Genomic DNA, 23,937 nt, shown 5'->3' on the forward strand with positions numbered 1-23,937 from the left:
CACGTGGTACATCCTGGGCAAACATGAAATTAGTTTGGCGAATCTCAGCAGTAAACGAAGAGAAGTATTTTCCTATCTATACTTATAATCAATTGACGATGGGACTGGATAATTCACGATAAAATGTGTTTTTAATTGAATTATGCTGTTGCATCTGGCTTTTGTTACACCCTGGCGGACCAAAGGAACCAATTGGGGACCCAATGGGGTCTTTACGGGTACTTTGTAGAGGCTCCATGCGTTTCCTTTGGTCCGCCAGGGCCATTCAGTTCCTTTTTAAAATACTAAAAAAAACAGCAAAATCAACATCTAAATTGTTGAAATTCGGATTTTACGTTCAAGTTTTCATTAGAAACTCACGGAGTAATCGCAATACTTTTTCTTGCAGCGTTAAAAACTTTAAAAAATAAAATATCTGTCATTTACATGACCGAACGCGCCTTCAAGTGCATCTTCTTTTAGTAGCAGTTAATAAGCGTTCCGTCGGTAACTTCAAGAATTTTGTCTGCATGCTAAAGCCATGCAGTGGAAACCTCAGACAACAACGCTGCGATGCAAGTGAGAAAGAATTTTATTTTTAAACTTCACGCGCAACATACTACTTGAGCTATTATGAATGCGCTGGAAGTCACCTTCAGCTGAAGTTAATGACATTTTTGAAATTTTTTAACGCTACAAAAAAAAGTATTGTGATTACTCCGTGAGCTTCTAATAGAAAATTTAACGTAGAATCCGAATTTTAACAGTTTAAAAGTTGATGTTTTCTTTTGAGTTTTTTAAAAAGAAACCGAATGGGGACCCAATGGGGTCTTTACGGGTACTTTGTAGAGGCTCCTTTTGTTTTCTTTGGTCCGCCAAGGTAATTACGTCATAAACTAAAGATTAATTTGCCCTTTCATTCTCATAGAATTGCACACGTTTGAGGAGCCAACCCGTGTGGAAATAACTCCATTTGGTCCTATTACAAGTCGGGCAATAATCGGCCCTGGCGGACGGAAGGAACCGAATGGAGCCTCTACAAAGTACCCGTAAAGACCCGATGCGGTCCCCATTCAGATCCTTTTTAAAAAACTCTAAAAACATCAAAATCAACTTTTAAATTGTTGAAATTCGGATTCTACGTTAAAATTCCCTATAAAAGGTCAAAGAATAATCGCAATAGTTTTTTTTTGCAACGGTAAAAAGTTTAAGAAAGTATAAGACGTATAACGCCTGTTGACTGCTACACTTCCAATGCATCGTCTGTAAGTAGCAGTCAACAGGCGTTATACGTATTATATTTTTTTTAACTGTTTACCGTTGAAAAAAAAACTATTGCGATTATTCTGTGACTATCTATAGGGAATTTTAACGTAGAATCCGGATTTCAACCGTTTAAAAGTTGATTTTGCTGTTTTTTCGAGTTTTTTTAAAAAAAGGAACCGAATGGGGACCCAATGGGGTCTTATCAAATGAGGTAATATCTAAAAAATCGTACTGATTTTTTAATTCTAAAACACTAAGAATATATCTAACAATAATTTTTTTAATTTTTTAGTTTTCAGAATAACCTGATCTTACAATTTTTTCGTTTCCATAAGAAAAAGTTTGTAAGTTCAAACACGAATTACGTATTTACAATGTATTTTTTTCAAAGAAGTTCTCATTTATTAATCATACAATATTTTCTTTAAAAAAAGTAAATACGTTTCTCCCGAAGAAAATAGTCTTCACGATGATTTCCAAAGACCGAGTATATATCGACTGTATTCTACTTTGCGAGTGTTGTTTCTTCAGATATACTTACACAGAAATATAAGTAACAAAGTAAAACACAGTTGATATAACACTCTGTTTTTGGATATATTCGTTAAAACTATACTGTAAAAAATTTCGGGCATTTTCCCCACTATTTAGGGTGAAAAATCCATATTTTCGTTGGGGTTAAATCACTTTCCTCAAGATTTGGGGAAATTTTCCTAAAATTTCTTATATCTTACTAAAAAATTGGAAAAAATTCCCTAAAATTTAGGAAATTAGATCATACCTACAATTTTTGGGGAAATTTCCCTAAACTTAGGGTAACTTATACGAAACTTTTGGAATATTCCTTACTTATATATGTTACTATAGATGATACTACAGATGCTTATTTTTAAATTGATCTGAAAAGTTTGCCATATGTTAATTAAGTCTAATCTTTCAGGTAGTTGAAATTGGAAAGAGAAAAAGTTTTTTGATTAATCAGTGAAGAATAGTATACTAGTAGTAAACTATTCAGCACGGTACAGTTCAGATTTCGCTACCACCCTCATTTTAGTTTTGCGATTCTCGACTGGTAGCTTTAAAGAAATTTCGCAAGGGCGCAACGTGTCGCCCCTCGCGCAACAGAAATGACACGTCGAGTGCAATTACTTCGGAACAATTTTATCATCATATGACCCCTACTAGTATCCGATCAGTCCCAAAAGAGGATAATTCGGGTACCTGACTAGCCCCCGACTAATCTACCGTGACGCCACTTGTCGGGGGCTAGTCAGATGACCCGACTGGCCCCCGACTTTAAGTGGGGTCAACTGGTCGGGAACCAGACTAGTTCCCCATTTGAATTTCTATACGGGAACAAGTAGTTTTTATTTTTTTTTAAACTATGAAGTAATGCTTTGATTATTTATGCAAAAATATATTTTGCAGCCTTGAACGTGAGCATGATGTGGGGAAAAAATATTTGGTGTTCTAGAAGTGGTTCCTTCAAACAAAGTTATTTAATTTTTTGTTTATTTAGCTCCTTATTATCAACATAATTAGTGGCCACTTGTCCCCGCAATATGGTTCACATCCGAGGGGGGCACCCAGACCATGCTTATCCTGCTATGTACGAGTACAATGTGAATGAATCTTATTTTTCGGAGGAAATTGGACGATACAGATAATAATTGATATCTTGCCACTAGTTTTTGCATACGGCGTGTTCGCTCCTGAATGAAACTGTCGGTCATAATAGTACCAAGCACTTTTTTCTTTTCTCGCTAGGATCGACCAAAATAACATCAGAGCTCTAAAACTGCCTTACCTGCTTCTGCTTCGCTAAATAGTAAAACACATTACTACAACGATGCTGTTAAGGAGAAGATTTCTTTCTTTTAATTTTTACATGAAAAATATTATTTTCCGAAAAAAGCGGCCTATAGATAGTCTTTATACTCTTCAGAGTATTTATAAAAAAATCAGACAAAATGGCTTCACCATTTGCCCCGAACCTTATTTCTACGATTTTGCCTTAATTTCCAGGACCCTTAAGGGCCACAGTACCGTTCCAGTGGAAAAGGCCTTTCTGAGAAGTCGAACGATATAACATGTTTTTAAAACTTTTTATGTTTTATACAAAAATATAACTTTCCCCTTACAAATTATTTTGTTTTTCTCTGTTTATTATACCCTTGAGCATACTATCCCAAAAAAGTAAGTCATAAAGGACGCAAATATAGTTTATCTGGAAAAGCTTCGCCTGAAGACCAAATAAAAATCCTGATAATAATAATATTTATTTTACAAAGGGCAAGAAAGCTTCAGTTTCAGTCTCTAAAAAATAATAATCGATAACAGATAATTTGCTAAATAGAAATCAGTAGATTTTCAAACCTGTTTACTGATTTTTTCAAAAAAATATTCATAATTCTTTATTTTTCTTCTAGCGCCTGGAGCTTATTCTCCAGAAAAAGTAAAGCTAGATAAATCACCACAATTTTGTTTTGGACTTAGGACACAAAACGACAAATCGAACGATATTCCAGGTACTATTTTTCTTACATAAGTTTAGAAAACTGTTTGTATTGTCTGTAGATGTTTCGCACTTTCAGTTTGATTAAAAAAATGTTTCCATAGCGCCAGGAACTTACTGTCCTGAGAAATTTAAGTCACATGCTGGACCAGAATAATTGCTTCTTCCTAATATTGGAAAAATCTAATACTCAAAAAAGTATACAAATAAATTTTGTTTTCTAGCACCTGGAACTTATAGTCCTGAAAAATTCAACCTACATGCAGGACCAGAGTACAGTCTATATAGAAAAGGTTCTTCAGAAAACCCTAATGAAAATCCTGGTAGGTTCATGCTAAAAAACAATTTTTATTCAAATAAGCCAAAAACAACTATTAAAATTTTCTGTAAATAATTTGTATGTATCAGCACCTGGAAGTTACAGTCCTCAAAAATTCAATTTAAATAAAGGACCAGAATTTAGTTTTTATGGAAAAGGTCTTATAGAAAAACGCAATGAAAACTCGGGTAGGTAGTTGATCGACAAAACTATCTCTTTTTTGACAGGTTAAATCAAATATAAAAGAGATTTTCATTCTACAGTTAGAGAAATAAGGGTACATCTCGATCTTTGGTGATCGCCCACCCCCCTCCCCAATTGGCTCGTTTCCCAGCAAAAGAAATTTCATATTTTTTATATATAATAATTTTTTATATATAATTAAAACAAGAACTACTTGATATTAACTTTGTGTAATTTAAAGTTAAATCAAATCTTAAGGAATGTTCCTGGAATAATTTCTAACTGGAAAACTCTAATTTCAACACCCATAATAACAAATTTTGAGTTGTTTACCCAGGTAACAAAAATTCATTCACTTGCATTTGACTGGAGTTTGAGGTGTTCTGAATTGCGTATCTGTCACAGGAATTACAGATAGCCGCCTATAGGTTAAAGTGAGTTTTGAATAAGAAATCAACTTTTTTAATCGGCAATTTAATGTTTTTCTCGGATAAAATATTTGCTCGGGCAAACATATTTGCTCGGACAAGCAAATATGTGAGAAAAAAAATGTTCATCAAAATAAATAAAAAATTACCTGAAAATAAATAATCTGTAAATAAAAGTAGACTACATGTATGCCAGGATTTTCTTAAAAGTTGCCGATTCAACTATTTTTTAATAAATTATTAAAAATATATGAATTAAATTTGTTTGATTGAAATTATTATTTTTCTATCGAAACTATCGATCCTCTATTCGTTAATACTGTTTCACAGTCGCTACTGAATGAGTCCGAGAACAAAATTTCGTGGCCGATTAAAAAAGTTGATTTCTCATTCAAAACTCACTCTAACCTATGGGCGCCTATCTGCAATTCCAGTGACAGATAGGCAATTCAGAAAACCTCAAAACCCTTACAAATGCAAGTGATTGGATTTTTGTTTCCTGGTTAGCAAGTGACAACATTATTTCTTTGATCAGTCACAGGGGTAACTTCCCGCCCCTCTCGACGGGATCTGGAAAATAGGTAGGGGGTCTGACCAACATTTTTTTTGTAGTCAGTCACAGAGATATCTTCGTACCCCCTACGGGATCTGGGAAAGTGGTAGGAGTTTGACTAACATTATTTCTGCGACCAGTCACAGGGATGCCTTCCTGCCCCACGGGTGCCTCCCCCCGATACCTGGAAAGGGGGTAGGGTGTTGACCAACATTATTTCTGTGACCAGTCACAGGGGTGCCTTCCCGCCCCCACGGGACCTGGAAAAGGGGTAGGGGTTTAACCAACATTATTTCTGTGACCAATCAGAGAGGTCCCTTCCTGCCCCCACTGGTTTTGGGAAAGGGGTAGGGGTTTAACTAACATTATTTCTTTAAATAGTCACAGGGGTGCCCCCCCCGCGAACTGACAAGGGGGTAGGGTGTTGACCAACATTATTTCTGTGTCCAGTCACAGGGGTGCCTTTCTGCCCCTACGGGACCTGGAAAAGGGGTAGGGGTTTAACCAACATTATTTCTGTCACATGTCACAGGGGTGCTCCCTACGAGAAGCTGGAAATGGGTAGGGGGAAATGGTAGGGATTTCACCAGCATTATTTCTGTAATTAGTCACAGACATGCCTAATTACTCTTTTTGCCACCTAGGGCCTGTTGCCACGATAATGCACACTACCAAAATAGTTGATCGTTAGACGTATCACTAATTTTCTCGGAAACTATCACTCGCAGAAAAAAATATTCAAAAAAAAAAATAAGTACCTCAATGGGAGCTACAACTTTTGTACAGAACATTTTGCGAAATTTTGCACATAGGCGTAGATAAAAGTAACTATGACTTTTATGATTTTTTCATGGTTTCACCATGAAGATGGCCTAGTCGCCGATTTTCGCTATCAAATTCGTAATCAGCACATAAAAGCACATAAGTATGCGGAGTTTAAATCAATTGGAGCATTCAGCTATCCGGAACTGCACCCAGCTTTTTTAATAGGCCACGTAATTTTCTTCTCGGACCCATTCAGTAGCGACTATGAATTAGCATTAACCGATAGAGGAACAATATTTCCGATAGGAAATTAATAATTTAAATCAAACAAATTCAATTTAAATAGTTTAAATTATTTATTTAAAAATAATTAAATGGGTAACTTTTGGGAAAAGCCTGGCATACATGTAGTCTACTTTAATTTATAGACTATTTATTTTAAGGCTTTTAATTGATTTTGTTGAACATTGTCTCGGTGTTAATAAAAGTGAAAAATGAATAAGTTACAATCTTTAGGTTGTATGAAACCTTACAATTACCCTATATCATTTTCAAATTCGCAAAAACTATCACTCACATTCAATTTGAAAGAAATTACCTTTAACAAAACTCCGGATATTGAGATTCTAAATATTTTGATCTTAGTGATGCAAATGTATATGAGCTAATCTACTCTCTACCACTTCATACTTCTGATTTAAAACAATTAATTCTTTAAGCTTGTAATGTAAATATTCTACTCAGTTGAACAGAAGCGGAGGAAACTTACAATTGGCAGATTCATGCTTATTGAAAGTTGCTATATGTGCATTGTACTTTTACCGTTGAGTGTGATCTCTCCCTGATTTCTCTATTTCATATTGAATTTCAACCCATTCATGTGCACATTTATGAATCTTTGAATGTCCATAGTAATTATTTTAGGCGAGTCAGTCTCATTCAACTCTATTCACTGAGCATTTTAACGAATGTGGAATGGCAGATTTAAAGCATCGCGCACAGGCCAACAGATTGCCTTTTGATTCTTTCAAACTGCAAATGACAACTGAGAATCTACATGCGCAGTAGTTTTTTTGGTCCTTCCGGATTACCTAGATACATACGTACCATTAAATACATTTAGTTACCTACCATTAGATACTACTACTCCTTAATTTTTTTCATGTAGTCTGGTCACTTTAAGCGTGAATATCGTAGAGAGGAAAAATGTTATAAAAACCCGTAAAGTGCATGTCAATGTGTCTTTATTTTTGCGTCAATGACATGCTTATTTGTTATTGTGCAAGACTCTGGTGAGGAACTGTCATCCCTTATTTGTCGAAAAGCAACGAAATAATGCGCTTGAAGTAGATAGGTCAACTTTGAGAAGCTCCTGTATTGTCAAAGTTGACTAGAAAAGTTTGATGTGTTTTTTATTTATTCTTCAGAGCCTTAAGAACTTATTACTTTTTCAAAAAATTAATTATTTTCATAAACGTGAATATAAAGTGGTTTTCAAGAAAAAAATTATCTTCAGTACTACTGCACCTAGGACGACAAACAAAATATAAAAAAAAAAATTAATTCTTTGTCAATACATCCATATAAAAACGTTCGATTAATAATGACGCAGTAGAGATTTGCTCCATTGATGTGTATAGCGGCGGATTCAAAGAACCGGGCGGGTTTCTGGATCCTGAGTTATCCTAAGTTCATTGTTTTTATACAATCTATTTATATGGTGTTAATACTTTTTCCTTTCCAAAAACTAACATCTCTGGCACGTTTTGGTAGGTGCAGTAGTATTGAAGATATTTTTTTTCTAAACTACTTAATAATCAGGTTTATAAAAATATGACATTTTTGAAAAAGATATAAGTTCTTAAGGCTATGAAGAATAAATTTTAAGAAATTCTAAATTTTCTAAGCAAATTTTACAATACAAGAGCTTCTAAAAGTAGACCAATCTACTCGAAGTGCATTATTTCGGTGCTTTTCGGCAAATAAAGTTTGCCAGCTCCTTATCAGATTTTTGCACAATAACCGCGAAGAATGCAATCCACGAAAAAATAAACACATATTAACATGCACTGTACAATTTTTTAAAACCATTTTTCTTATCTGAGATACTTATGCCCAAAGTGATCGGACTACATGAAAAAATTAGAGAGTAGGTACCTTATTAGGGAGAGTCCCTAACATTTCCTATAGGTGGGACCTATAGCTCTGCCGATGAAAACGCACTGAAAAAACAATGAAACAGCACTAATGAGTGCTGATTCAGTGCTTTTTCTTGAGCACTACCTGTAATGCTAGTTTTATATACCTGAGTTCCCCTTCAAGTATCCTTCTCAATTTTTAAAAGACTATTTTCATTCAATGAACCTAGCCTGTGAGGTATTTGAAAAGGTTTGTTAGTAGTATATACTATGCATAAAATTGATAAAACTTTGAAATTATCAACGTGAATGTTAGAAATTCAGAATCTGCGGATTTCGATTATTCCAGATATCTAACTTTTTTTTTGGATGTTTAAAATTGGAATCAATATAACGTATCTCGTGATTTAAATGCGATACGCCAAAACAGACAACTTCTCTTAATTCAACTTCAAAGTAGTGTATTAGTATATGATAAGTTATAATTATAAACATGTATAATGAGAAAATTCATAAATTAAACAAAAGTGTTAATAATTCGATGAAAATTCTAAAAGGCGTGTCGGTTTGGTTGTGGCCATGAACTGTAAATAACTCTTCCCGCTCGGTAAGTGACAAATACAATAGGACCATTCTATAACCGTCCCATCACTTCTCAGTGCCATTCAGGTGCTGAAAATCAGCACAAACAGCCACCGAAACGGCACTGACGGCCCAGTGCCGTTCACCAGTGCTTTTTCGTCGGCAGGGAGATGAAACATTTAGGATCCTATATAGGTTCCTATATAGGAACCTAAATTGGAATTTTCAGAAGGGACTTCCTATCGGTTCTTTTTTCCTGGGTAGAGGATCAAAAAAGCTTTTGCACACCGTAGGAGCCACAGAATACTACTGCGCATCGAATTAAGGTAAATTTTCCAAACTGTGATGAAAATTACCGTGCACTATTCTGTGACAAACGGACATTTTCCTGGTTCCGAACCTTGCAGCGCAAACTTCAGGAAATCTTCGACTAAATTTGTGGTGCCATCTAAGGAAATATAATAGATGTGTCAGGAGTGATTTTAAAAAACTTAGTTTTAAAAGTGCACTTGCATGACCATAATTGTATGATTTGCGTACTTCTATCATAAATAGCTCTATCGTTGAATTACTTCTAGCCCTTGAATTACTTTCATTTTCAACCTTGTCTCTTTATTCAAAAACTAATTTAAGCCATACGTACACGTCAATTTTAAATAGAATAACTCACGCGAACACTTGGAGTTCCTCAAATTATCAGCCGATTTAGTCCATTCTTTAATCCGGAATTTTACGAGATGATGATGCGTTATGTACAGCCGGTGGAAACTTTGTCTTAAACAGAGTCTGTTCTATTAGTGGTGGGTCTGACTCTATATAACCCAGACGGTATGCACGGATCCTGGGAAGGGAGGTCCATGGAGTAATCCCCCCCCCCCCCACCCAAACCCAGAAATATATTTTAAAGATTTTTTTGATGACGTTTTTTAACGATATTCTCAACCAGCTCTGATGGCACTCCACCCGAAAACCTTACCGGGATCCGCCCTTGTCAGGCGGAGCAATAGAGGAAGTTTTCACTGGCACAGTGCTTGATGTGGGATACAAAGCACCAAATACATGCACGAACAGTCGCCTCTGAGCATTTTCGGAGTAAATGTTGCGCGAGAAGTAAACCCTTCTTGTAGGCTTCCGCCACACTCTAAAAATAGACTATTTTACGAGCATGACGGAAGCCTAAAGAAAGGTTTATTTTTTTGTGCTATAGTTATTCCGTAAATTCTCGGAGCGACTGTTTGAGAATATATTTGATTCCTGACATACCTGCATATCGGAGCGAGTGAACGAAAAGGATACTCTACAGAGGATCCTCATAGTATTCATATAGTATCAATTCCGTATCATGCAACAAAAACTAAAAGAAACAGCGAGATCAACTTTTAAATGTGTAAAATTCGGATTTTGAGTAAAAATTCCCTTTAAAAGGTCACGAAGTAATCGCAATATTTTTTCCAAACGGAAAAAAGCTTAAAATAATATAAGACGTAAAACGCCTGTTGACTTCTACTTGCAGGTGATGGGTTTGAAGTGTAGCAGTCAACAAGCCTCTAACGTCTTATAATTTTTTTAACTTTTTACCGTTATAGAAGAAGCGATTGCGATTGCGACACCGAAAACTGTGCCTGACACTTTAAAGAAAATTTTATTTTATTTTTGATATGATATCTTGTTCTTTTATTCTCGAAGGACCTACCATACTGAAAATTCCTATATAGGATCCTACATAGGAACCTATATGTTTCACCCATAGGTGCCACCTACAGGAAATGACATAGGATCCTATCAAGGATCCTATATAGGTTCCTGCATAGGATCTCATATAGGATCCTGTATATGCTTCTGCATGTGATCATATCTAGATGCGCAGTAGTATTATGTGGCACTTACAGCTGCGCAGACGTTATTCTTAGTCCTCCAAGAGCACCTAGAGACATATGTACCATAAGGTACTATAAGGTAACGATAGGTAGGTACCATTAGTTAGGTACCTTATACGGGAGTGTCCTATACAGGCACCTATATATGATCCTATGTAATTTCCTATAGGTGGCACATAATGGCAAACCATATAAGATGCTATGCAGAATCCTATGTCGGTTCCTATATAGGGTACTATATAGGAACCTATATAGGAATTTTTAGTGGGGTATGCAGGGGGTTTCTGTGATGTTTCACCCCTTCTTCATCAACCTCTCTGTACAATGTCCAACAGTTATCTTCCAACATATTCACATTCCACCTCCCCTGATACCTGCGTTCCATCGCCTTTATGTCTTGATGGAATCTTTCTCCCTACTCCTCACTATAATCCCCCAAATACTTTGGAAAGTAATCTGTGTGAGAATCCAAGAAGTGCAACTTTAGGTTCATCAAACAACCCAGCTTTCCAAAGTTTCTCACCAGATCAGCTACTATTTGCTTGAAGTTTTCACTTCTATGATTACCGAGAAAGTTCACTACGATATTTTCGAACGTTTTCACGCAGTTTTTTCTTTTTTGTTCATAACTTTGATAAAATTCTGATCGTTCAAACATTTTTCTGATTTGTTGGCCATCAAAAACAACCTCAGGCACTTTTGCGTCTTTAAAATTTGAAAATTGTTGCTGTAAATATTCAAAACATTTTCCTTCTTTGTTAAGACCCTTAACCTGTCTCGAATGAAATTCTCGTTGGCCATTCTTTGTTAATATAGTGATTCTTTCTATCCACACTATTCTGCAAACACAAAAACATGGATTTTTTGTAAAACCTGATTATTACCCTAATACCAAACCAAAATTTTCCAAGTCTCCGCAAATTCTACAATTATTTCTGAATAATTGATCTTTTTCAAAACAAATGCGAGATTTTGGTTCATTTCCTTGCGCACAGTTGAAATATTCTTGAGATATTCTCTTGAGACTTCTTTAAGAAGAATCAATTGAAAGTCTCCACTCTTCATCCTTGTGAACATCTGGTTTCATCTCATCCATTAACCCTTGCACATAGTTACAATACACCAGCGATGGTTTGTCTATTTTCGTAAAGTATTTTCTAAATTTTACTTGCCTGTTTCGGAAATAATCAACTTTAATATATTTTGCTAGGTATTTCTTTTTTATATAAACGACGTAAGAAGTTCTGTACCATATTTTGCTAGCATTGGCATGGAAAAGAATAACTTTATCGTATCTCTGCTTGTATTGCGGCCGTTTTTCCTTTAATGCTCAGCTCAATCGCATTAGTTATTTCCGATAAAGGTCGCCCGTGATAGTTTCGATAGGTTGGAGCAGCTCATAGTACACTACACCCTGCTGATCCCACCAAATACACAACATGAGCTTCGATCCATGGATCTTCGATTTTGGTGTTGATGTTGATGGTTGGCGGGCTTAACCTACGATTTTCTACGCTTAGAGTTATCATAGCGAATCTACTTCTCATCGCCAGTGACAATACGATACAGAAACCATTTACGAGTTTGCCGTTGGAGTAGCTGTTCGAAAGTGAAAAATCTCCTTTCCACGTCTTTTGGCTTCAGTTCGTGCGGCACACAATTTCCTTGCTTATGGACCATTTTCAGTGCATGTAAGCATCTTGGAATGATTGAACGATCAACTCAAAAGGATTTTGCAAGCTCACCTTGCGTTTAACAGGGGTTTTTACTGAGTAACGCCTCCAATCCCTCATCCTCAATCTTTTCCGGATGGCCTGGATGGTCTTTGACCTCCGTGTCGAAATCGCAACTTTTAAATTTTCGAAACCATTACTCACACGTTTCATTCTATGAAGTATTATCCCCATAATCCGACATATTTAATGCTACAAAAACTAAGCTGTTTACACTTCTGTAAAACGGCACGTAATGCAAACGAAGTCCACAATATGGGGCTTCGACATGCATATAGTAACAATTTGCCTCGATTCGATATAGTACAAGTAACGCTATCTCTTAGAAATCCCTCGAAATTAATGCTCCCTATCAATCCGAACTTTTTCTATTGTTACGCTAGGGAAGAAATATTAATGAATAACACAGTTACACAAAAAAGTGTGCGGATCTGGTAACAAGACACACGCATTCCTATGGATTTTGGGGCGCTGAATTTAAATTCGGTATCAAAAATCACCCATCACGTCATGGTTGAGCCATAACCTCAAAAAATGACGAAAAATCATGCACTGAGGCAAATAAATTTCAAAATAATGCCAGTGATGCAAATTTTCACTTCAAAAACATGTCGGCAACTGTGAAGGATCAACCCTTGCCTGGTATCAACTTATTTAACATAACTTTACCCAACAGAACCTGACCTCACCTAACCTGAATTAACAAAAATTTATTGAACTACACTTAAAGCTCTGGAAGCATATTTTCCCAGTAGCAAATGTGTGCTACATTGAATGGGTCAACTCGACCCTAACCTAGAAATAAATCTAACCTAGCCTAACCTAACCTAACCTCACGAAACACAAATAAACTGATTGTGTTGTCCCGTTGTGTTAGCGGTACCGTTTCATTCAGCTTCGGCTTAACCTACATAGAGGTTTAACCTATCCTAATCTAACAAAACCTGACCTAACCTAACCGATTACGCTGGCAACCCTGTTCTTGCGTACTTTCATATTTTGACATTAATAGCAGTAAATTTCTGGAGTTTCGTAACCGCTTGTTGCTAGCATTATTCGCCTCTGTCTGTAACCAGGGAACCTCCACGTGGTAACGGTGGGCAACGAATCCACATTGGCTGATTCCCTGGGTAAACGGCGTTCATACCGTCATGGCAGACACAGGTAAAAAGTGTATTACGATGCAGGGAAAACCCCCAGTATCGGCGTCTGGTCAGGGTGGGAAAGCGGGCTCTCCGACGTCGTCATCATGCAACCGTAGCTCTTCATCAATGGATCACTTAGTTGGTGTAGAGTCTCATGCTACAAGGAAAAAACAGCGAGCATTTCTCAATCGCATGCCTGCAAGAATAGCTCAGATTCATTTTGTTACATTTGCAGTAAATATGAAGTGAGCAGTTTGCGAAAATCAATCGACGAGGAAGTGAAAAGTCTTTACGGAAAGTGTTTTCACCGTAAATTGCTGCACCAAGAAACAAAATGGGTTTCTCAAGTCATTTGCAATTCCTGCAGACTTATGTTGTATCGTCTAAAAAATTCAAACAACGAGGAGTACCGCAAGTACTCTACACCAACCACATGGAAAGAGCCCGTTATTGCGAAGGACTGCTACTTTTGCATGAATTTCGTCAAAGGGTTCAACGCCAAAAATAAAAGTAACATTTCGTACATTAATGTGTGCGACAGGGACAAAGAATTTCTGAAAGTTTTTGGTTAAAAACGAAGAGACGTTTTTAGTGTACTGCACTGACATTAACGGACTAATGAACCACTTGAAGAAAAATGTGTACAGAGACGACGAATGGCGACTTTTCATTGATTCGTCAAAACGCAGCATTAAGGCTGTTTTACTTCATAACACGAATACTTACGCTCCTATCTCTATAGCTCACTCAACGGTCATCAAACAAGAATATAACAATGTTAAAATGCTTCTTGAAAAAGTTAATTACACGAATCACAAATGGCAAATATGTGGTGATCTCAAAATCATAACAATGATATTAAGCCAAAATCGGGTTTCACGAGAGAGCCATGATTTATATGCCTGTGGATTAGCAGAGATCGAGCCAATCATTACAGCAAAAAACATTGGCCTTTAAGAGATTCATTCAAACCTGGTTCTCATAATATCATCAACCAAAGCCTCGTTGATCCAGAAAAAATTTTACTAACACCCCTCCACATAAAGCTTGGGCTCATGAAGCAATTTTTCAAGGCATTAGACAAAGATGGACAATGCTATAAGTATATATCCCTTAAATTCCCTAATGTTTCAGACGCTAAATTGAAAGAAGGAGTCTTTGATGGACCACAGATTCGAATATTGACAAGAGATACTAATTTCGTGAGCCACATGCCGAAAATTGACATGGACGCTTGGGAAAGTTTTAAAGCAGTAAACGCAAATTTCCTCGGTAACAAGAAGGTCCAGACTACGAGAATATTGTTGCGAAAATAATAAGAAACTACAAAAAGTTAGGCTGCTTGATGAATTTAAAACTTCACTTTCTAGATTCCCATCTGGATAAGTTTCCATAAAATGTAAGTGATTTCAGCGAAGAGCAAGGAGAACTTTTTCATCAAGACATAAAAGTGATGGAATAACGATATCAGGGTAGATGGGACGAAGTCATGATTGCTGATTTTTGCTGGATGTTGAAAAGGGAAACGAATGTAGGTCTTAAACGTAAGCGTAAACCTTTACATCGTTCCTTCGAAGAAAAAAGGGCACGTTATAGCAGCAGAAAATAGACTGAAGTAGGTCTATAGATCAATTTAATTGCGATAAAAAGCAAGATAAAATGTAAACACGAAAGATAGTATAAATATATCCCTTAAGTTTAAGAAAAGCAGAGAGAAAAGAATTTTGAATAAAACTCTTATTCATTTGCATGTTTAAGTTACAGTTCTAAATTTTAATTGATACAAACATTGTCAGGTTAATTAAAATAGGGTCAATTCTACTTGTAGTTCTAAGTTTCTTCAACTGAGTAATGTGCGTCTAAATTTTTAACCACCTGCAGTACAATGAAATGAATTTTATTGTGTTGCAACGGGAACACTTAAGTTAAGCTGTGTTGCGTTAAGAAAAATTCCGTTAGGTTCTGTTAAGTTAGATTCATTTGTAGGTTAAGATCGAGTTAACCTATTAAATATAGCACACATTTAAGACTGAGAACCGTACGCTTACATAGCTACACGTGTGGTTGAATTTCATTCGGCTAGGTTAGGTTAGGTCAGGCTTTGTTAGGTTAGGATAGGTTAAACCTCTATGTAGGTTAAGCCGAAGATGAATAAAACGGTACCGCAAACACAACGGGACAACACAATGAGTTTAGTTGTGTTACGTGCAGTTAAGTTAGGTTAGGTTAGGTTAGGTTTTTTTAGGTTAGAATAGGTTTCGCGAGGTTAAGTTATATTAGGCTAGGTTAGATTTACTTCTAGGTTAGGCTCGAGTTGACCCATTCGATCTAGCACACATTTTCTACTGGGAAAATATGCTTCCAGAACTTTACGTGTAGTTCAATAAATTTCTGTTAATTCAGGTTAGGTGAGGTCAGGTTCTGTTGGGTAAAGTCATGTTAAATAAGTTGATATCAGGCAAGGGTTGATCCTTCACAGTTGTCGACACGTTTTTGAAGTGAAAATTTGCATCACTGACATTATTTTGAAATTTATTTGCCTCAGTGCATGATTTTTCGTCATTTTTGAGGTTATGGCTCAACCATGACGTGATGGGTGATTTTTGATACCGAATTTAAATTCAGCGCCCCAAAATTAATAAGAATACGTGTGTCTTCTTACCAGATCCGCACACTTTTTTTTGTGTGGCTGTGTCATTAATCAAGAATGCGGTATTCATGCTTTTTTAATTTCTCGATCACTCAGAGAGTATCCCCTCGGTTCTGGGCCTATTATGAAGCCAACCCCTGCGCTGTGGCTATCTAAAGCGCTATTTCTTTTCAAAGTATTCCGGGCCCTCTGGGTCACTAATATAAAGGTTGGGCATTTAACATCAAGAGCCGAATCTGGGACAGTATTCTGACTTCTGGTGGCCTTAATCAGCACACTTTTATAAAGGCAAGTTTGTCCTCCCTCTTTTAGTCGCAGAAAAAGGAGAACCTGCAATCACGATAAACATCCCATTCAGCACAGTATCAAGAACATAAGGTACTTATTAAACTTGATGACGATTCATTAGTTTGAAGAGATTTGAGGCCGCAGCTTACAGAGGGCCTTAAATAGTTTGATTAACCATCTCTATCCAAGTATTGGCCCAAGGGTGCTTACTCGAGTTCAAAGTTATTTTAATGCCACGATTTTTGCAAGGGTCTCGGAATGTTTCATAAGTGAAAATTGTACCTCTAATGCAAATAATTTGCAAAAAATTGGACTTACCAAATTGTTCAACGGCTCCAGCGTGATGCTAAATTGTCCGTGTTGGAGAATCAAACTTAAAAATGATCTGACAATGAAATTAGACCGGTAGGGTAATAAATAACGCAACGTTTCACCTTTAATTAATGTTCATTTTACACATTTTCAACGTGAAAAAGGATACTCCAAAGTTAGTAAATTGTTAATTAGTTCAAGCACATGACACAAATATTAGTTATTACTGATTAATAGAAAGAAACACATAACATACACATGAGGAGGGATTGCGTCCGTATAAACAAGTGTAATCGGAACGTGCATTAAGCAGTACTAAATGTCCATCCACCAGTTCAGCTACACACTCCCACAAAAGAGTGAGTGGACAGAATCGCTAGGTCCATACACGCTCCTAGATCACCCGCGATCACGATAATTAAAATAATAGAAGCGAAAAATCTCCAACATGTCTGCCCACCTTCGTGATAGATTCACGAATTACTTGGTTGGTAGAAATCGGATGACAATAACAGGTCTCGAATGTTATGCCCACCCTGATATAGACATTAAGCATGTGTCCATCCTGTAATAAGGTTATGATGGGTCAACTTCCGTGGATTCTGAAACATAAATAGTTATTAAAACAAGTTGAACGACATGCCTCTTCAAAAGACAAGTTTTCGCCCTCAGAGATACAGAGCGAATTTGACCATCGGACCCTACACGTACCTAAACTACTCAAGCCAGAGGCCACTTCGTAGGAGAGATCTTGTCCTGTAGAATCAAAACTAGTTCACCGATCTTAACCGAAGTGATTAGTTTCTGCCATTTAGGACGAGATTGTATCTCGTGAAGATATTTCGTCGACCATCTCTTCCAGAAGGTTTAGAACATTTGTGTCACAAGCTGCCAACGCTCTCTAGCCTTGCATCCAATATTGAAGACTCTGGTAAAGTGTAAATCGGCGAGCCGGTCAGAACGTGTCCAGGAGTCAGCGCTAACAAATCGGTGGGGTCGTCCTTCAAAGATTGAATTGGCCTGAAATTAATACAGGCCTCCACTTGTGCGAGAGAAGTGCACATTCCTTCGAAGTTTAGAGTAGTATCTCCAATAACGCTTCGGAATATAGTTCCCGTAACTCTCGGTCAGCTCCCACGAAGTTTTTCCCATTGTCGCTGTAAAGATTATGACTGATGCCTCGCCGAACCGAAAACCTCTCGTAGGCGGCAATGAAACCCTCAGAAGTATAATCCGATACAACCTGGAAATGTAGGGCTCGTGTAGCATAGCACACATAGATAGCAATATATCCCTTGTATGCTTTGTTACCTCGTCCTTTGGACGTTCGTATCCAAATAGGGCCTGTTTTATCCAGTTGAAATTGGCCAAAAAATTTCGGGTTCGGCGAACCAAACAGGTCCTTCGCAACAAAGCAAATGATGTTCCGGTCTAACGGGTGTGAGGCCTCTTGATTCACAATCCACAGGATTATCTACTTCAGGAACATGGTACCAGGCCGCCTCCGGTAGCGTGTGCTGAATCTCGGAAACCCTATTAGTAATATAGGTCTTCCATCGTAAAGCATAACCTCGAATCCAATCCTGAGTGTCTTTATATCTGGATGACAGCCCAGTAAGCTCGTGCTCTTAAAACTCCAAGATGAAGAGACCGATCCTTTAGAGGTAGACGCACGACGTAGCGTCCAACGTAACTACACTGATGAGTGGAGGAAAAACGCTGCTCACACTACTCTTCGGCTATACTATATTCAGAAATGGTCGAAGCTACGTCCTCCTGGACAGCGAATCTCCGTAGTGAGTTCAGTAGTTCGTAATCGACCGTAGTTTGTAATCCGGAGTAGACCTTTGCACCTAGAATCATTTCCATAGTTCCACCTGTTTGCAAAAAAGGGTCTGCCGATTCTAAACCCTTGAGATGTTCCCAATCCCCTTTATGGATACCATCAGGAGGTACATATGAAGTTAGTCTGGATAAAATGATTGTTCTTATCTTAAAAGAAGTTTGAGGATTGATTCAAGAGCAAACCTTCATTTGGACCAGTCCTTTGGTTAGTTTCGTTTTTAGGTTGCCTACACTGAGCACCAAGATAATAGCGTGTTCTCTCTTCAGTCTCAATCTCTGGACAAGTGACTCCGATATAAGAGATGCCTGAGCCCCTTAACCCATTATTATTCAAGTTTGATAACATGTATATTTAAGAACATGTATTAGTGTGTAAGGTGAGCATTGGCAGAATTTGTAGAGTTAGACAAAGAATCAGAAAATGGTTTATTGAGAGGCTTCAGAGAGAAAGATTTAGAAGGTTGAAGTGGAAGGGACACAGTTTCAAAGGAACCATATTGTGATCTATTGTCTGAGGGAAGTGGATGCAGCATCGTATGGTGCATTCCACTGCAGTTCTGGTACCGCCTCACCGAGAGACAAATGCGCACTATGGGCTTCCCCATACAGTTGTAACACAGATTATGCTTTCACACAAGTTCTTTTCTCTGCTTGACATCTTCGCTTCGGAAATGTGGACGAAAAATAATAGAATGCTTACCTGTGCATAAGGAGAACGACAATTCTCTGATTTATATTATTATGAGTGTGAGTCGTCTCACCACCCCTCTTACACCTTTGGAAGTAAATACTTTCCTTGGTACAAGATGAACCAAAGAAAGTTAAAGCTATGTTCTCCACGGCTTCCAACATGCTAACTTTGTATGTCAGAAATTGCTTGAGCGATTCAAAAGTAGGCTGGTTATCCGAAAGTCCCAGTTGGTCCTCCCAGGCCATGCGAATAGTTGCATTCTACCGCTGAGTTGTGATAAAGACAAGTAGATCGTCCCATTAATACTTAGGTCGATTCAAGAAAGTTAAAATGCTGGTGACCTCACAAGTATCATTAGGTAAGGAGCGGAGTTCAGGTGAGCTTTCCCTACACAGCGGCCTTATTGAAAACAACTTAGTCAAACGGCTGTTAATTAATAGTCGAGCGCTGTCATATCTCTCGACTAGGGTCTGCCAGGCCCTTTCGAAATTAACCTCAGTGTTTGAGATACTGGCTACCAATTGAATGGATTCTCCATTCACACTCTGTTTCAGGTAGTGAATCTTTTGTACATGTGGGAGTTCCGTATCCTTCCTCAACATGGAATCAAATAGATCACGGACAGCTGGCCACTCCACATAAACTCCCGTGAACTTGGGTAGTTCCACAGAGGAAACTGCTTTTGTTTCTGAGCAACCGTAGGTGCTACGGTCTCCTTTTGCCCAGCAGCAGTTGCGAAACTGTCCAAAAAGTCCATCATGTAAGACTTTGCCTATAGGTATTTTTCCTAGCAAACTGTGAAATTGCCCTCAAGAAAATATCCCTTATCTTTATGGAGTTTACGAACTACCATAATCTGATCGTAATTCTTTGTAAACTTATCCAAATTTTTCTCGAGTGTGGCTAAACGTGCAAAAACTTAATCTTCACTAATGTTGTCCTGATCGAGTTTTCTAAGATTTGTGGGCGCATTACAAATCATTTCAAAATACGTCCTGTATCTCAATGGTTTTATCTACTGTTGCCAATAAAAAAAGTGCGAATTGTCTAAGTTAAATAATGTCCAATCTATGGCTGTTTATAGTATCCCAAAATGAAATTTCGCAAGCACGTGTTAGAAAATGAAGCACAGCTTCAGCAGTAGAATAAACAAGAAGTGAGAGACGGAAGCAAAACATAAGCAACAGACAACTGTTAGATACAGTATTGTGCCAAAAATTAAGTTCGGAGCTAATGATTGGTACACAGAAATGATTGATTGGGAACAGACAGATGTTTCACTTACCGTACCTCCAGTTTTAATTCCTATAACAGAGGATGAACTTACCGCTAAGCTATCTATGGCCGATGGCTTGGTACCAGACTGGGACTTTACATCTTTCCCTTGTCACACAGTAGCGGTGGAAAGAACTGTTAGACTGGTAACAGAAGTGTCCAGGCAAGGCATCGGTCCCGAGGCTCGGAACTGACAGATACGCGCCACACTTCTTTCTTGAAAGACTGTCAACTTATTTGACACTAAGAAAGACTTTTTTGGTGTAATTCATGACTCTGAGACTTAAATAAGCACGTTATACATATGGTTTGTTGATTGGGTAGGGCGTGGGTGGAGCCCGATGTGCAGCCACCTCCACGTGGTGGGTTCTGGGTCACTCGAAGTAGTAGAACTCAATGAACTAGGAGCTGCAAAAGTATTTAAGCGTTTTACACGATAATGCGCAATTTTGAGCTATTTCCCCACTGGGATCCGTTGTGCTTTAATACGCCATCTATTTTGTCAATGCGGCCAAAATATGAACTCACGAAATCAGGCAGGATTTTGCAAAGCCATTATTTTAGTATATTATATGTTTAAACAAATTATAAGCTTTAATTAACTTACCTTGACATAAAAGGGAACTCAAAATAAATTTTGATTAGTTTGTACATGGAATATTTACTATCTAAAAAAGTATAACCTAAAAGTTAGGTTAGTTAGGTTAGTAAGTCCAAATAGCTGACCTATTCAAAGAGTCCCAAAAAAATTTAAATGCATATACCTCAATGTCCCTACGTTCTATTCCGACTGATTTAAAATTATGTTCCTCGGACCTTAAACCTCTGAGTTCGGCCGAATTACATTTGATTTCAAAAATTTCCATAAGAACCATTGTGGCTTTAATCGTACATACTGAACTACATATATCAATAAAGGTTTTCAATGATTTTCCATTTATTATAATCGTCGTTATGTACTTGAGAAAAGTATCGGTTTTCTTTTATTTGGAATTCGTGCAATACGGTTCCTATTTTGGTTCAGAACATTCTCGTCAATAATGCACATCTTTATACAGTTTCAATACCTCCCTTTTTCCTTTTCTACGTCCTTATCTTCCTTTTCCTTTAAAACGCCTGGAGTTATAATTTCTTGTATTTTGCATTATTCTCAGTATTTCTGATGCACTTCTTGCCTGCAGGATTATTATTTTTATACATTTTTGAACCGTTCTGCCCAACCTTTCAAGATCCCCGAGAGCTATTGGCGCGCTTAACATAATATCCCGAGATTTATGACCTGAAAATATTAGTTTTTTTTATACACACGCATCAATTTACCTCCCAAAGTAACCTGTACAGGATTCTTCCGAAGGTCCCTTTGTCATGTGCAGCATCCTCCGAGGTTCCTGCACAGGACTTTTTATCTGGGTTTGTAGTTAACCACGCGCCGAAATAAATATAAAATGGTGGTGTGCAGTGCCGTGGAAAATTTTATCGATCGCTAGTCGCTAAACGTAACATGACATAAAATTTCCGGATCCCGATCAACGGGAAATATTTCAACAACGTCATCTTCGGGACTACTTCTCCGGAAGATTTAAGTCGTACTTTGCCGCATATAAAACTGGGAACTCGTTACTCAGCCACAATAAAAAAGAAAAGAAAATAGAGCCATTAAAGCCCAAAATGCCTCTCAACACTCAGACTCGCAAATACTTTGTTTTTTTATTCGTACTTACCAGGCAACTCGCGAACACACGGATGTGCAACTAGAATTCTTCACCGTACAACTAGAATGTTATAAACTAAGGAAATCGGCAGAAGTGCACTAAATCAGAAAATTGAATATCACTATTTTCTTGGTCCACAAAAAGTTTATTCAAAACCATATATAATCTCCTGACTCGCCTCGCTAGCTTCCAGAATTCAACTGCCCTGCTCTATCAAGTACATACATGTTTGCTCATTCTTTTGATTTTTTTTTCTAACACGTTCTTTTGTTGGTTGCGAAATGCAGAGTTCCATGCAATAGATTAAGCATAGATAAACTGCCTCTGTTTTTTTATGTTTATAATTTAAGGACAATTGCCTACCATTATAGGACTAATTTGCCTAAAGTGCCAACTTAAAACATTTTGTTGCAAAAGTTATAAGCAAATTTTGGAAAATAAAAAATTGGAAGTTTTAAAAATTGGCTTAACCGATTTTGATAGTTAAAATATGTAATATAGGACTGATTTTCAAACAGTCGGCCATTTTGTACCGTAGCTCTTCAATGAGTGATGATGAGGAGAGGTTGAATGCAAAAAATTAGCATGACAGGAGCTCAAAATGAAAAAACATCACTTATTTTGATGAATCTGTATTATTTCTAATTATACCTAAATTATAGCTCCCCGGAACGAGTTTTCTCGTATTTGAACAACATTAAACTATGATTACCGTTCTTTATCTTTCTGCAACTTAAATAATATCATTAGTTGTGTACCATTTGTGTATTTAAACATTAAGAGATTAGAATACGCAAGAGAACCTGACGAGGATTGTTCCAAGGTACGGAAGACTCAAGAGAAAATGTTTCAGATGATTTGAGTAGAAATTATACATCTAAGCGTAAGAGTAAGATAGATACCATAAATACGTATACTTTCATCGGATATGCCGTCTTCATAGAATTTTTTTGTATTGAATCTGACTAGAGGCTGCATGACAACCCCATTTAGTTATCGTCCTTAAATGGACTACATTTCTATGTGTAATAATAGAATGAATCAAAAACATAATTTCAGTCATTTGAAGCAAACGTGATAGTCTATGATTGCACAAAGCTTGTAAATTAATCTTAAACCGTTTTCCGCAACATGTATGGCTGATTCTGGAGGACAGTATTCCTGTTTGTTGTAGAGAGTTCTTTGTTCGCCCTGCTTAAAATGACGGATAGGATCTGATAGAGTCAGGTACGAAACCGGATAAAGGTGCGGATAACCCACTTCGGATTTTAATCCGTCACTATATGGATCTCTTTCAGTTCGTCTAATCTTAAGCGGAGAACTAGCGACTCTATCCGGATTTTCATCCAGATGACATATGGAAAATATAATTTTATCTTGCTTTGTCCGGGACTTTGTCGGAATTTAAGTTATAAGACTCTTTTCATCCAAGTCCACGAACTGTTTTCTATCTGGATCTATCTGGCTTTAAAGTGAACATTGAAAACTGAAAATCGAAAGAATTGGACGACGAAATATTATGCGGCTCTATCCGGGACTTTGTCGGAATATAAGTTAGAAGACTCTTTTAATCTAAGTCCAAGAACTGTTTCCTATCTGGATCTATCTGGCTTTAAAGTGAACATTAAAAACTGAAAATCTAATTAATTGAACGAAGGAATCTTATGTGTCTTTATTCGGA

At 37.2% G+C, this 23,937-nt stretch overlaps 1 protein-coding gene across 1 annotated transcript in view; it reads left to right on the top strand.

The window, feature by feature from the left end:
- LOC117173573 overlaps positions 1-23,937 on the top strand; it is a 207,206-nt gene that overhangs the window by 28,184 nt on the left and 155,085 nt on the right. The window contains exons 5-6 of the mRNA XM_033362215.1: positions 3,675-3,773; positions 3,985-4,083. Coding sequence (XP_033218106.1) covers positions 3,675-3,773; positions 3,985-4,083 — 198 coding nt within the window. The remainder of the gene's footprint in view (positions 1-3,674; positions 3,774-3,984; positions 4,084-23,937) is intronic.

This window comes from Belonocnema kinseyi, chromosome 5, assembly GCF_010883055.1.
Source record: "Belonocnema kinseyi isolate 2016_QV_RU_SX_M_011 chromosome 5, B_treatae_v1, whole genome shotgun sequence".
NCBI classification, from domain to species: Eukaryota; Metazoa; Arthropoda; class Insecta; order Hymenoptera; family Cynipidae; genus Belonocnema; species Belonocnema kinseyi.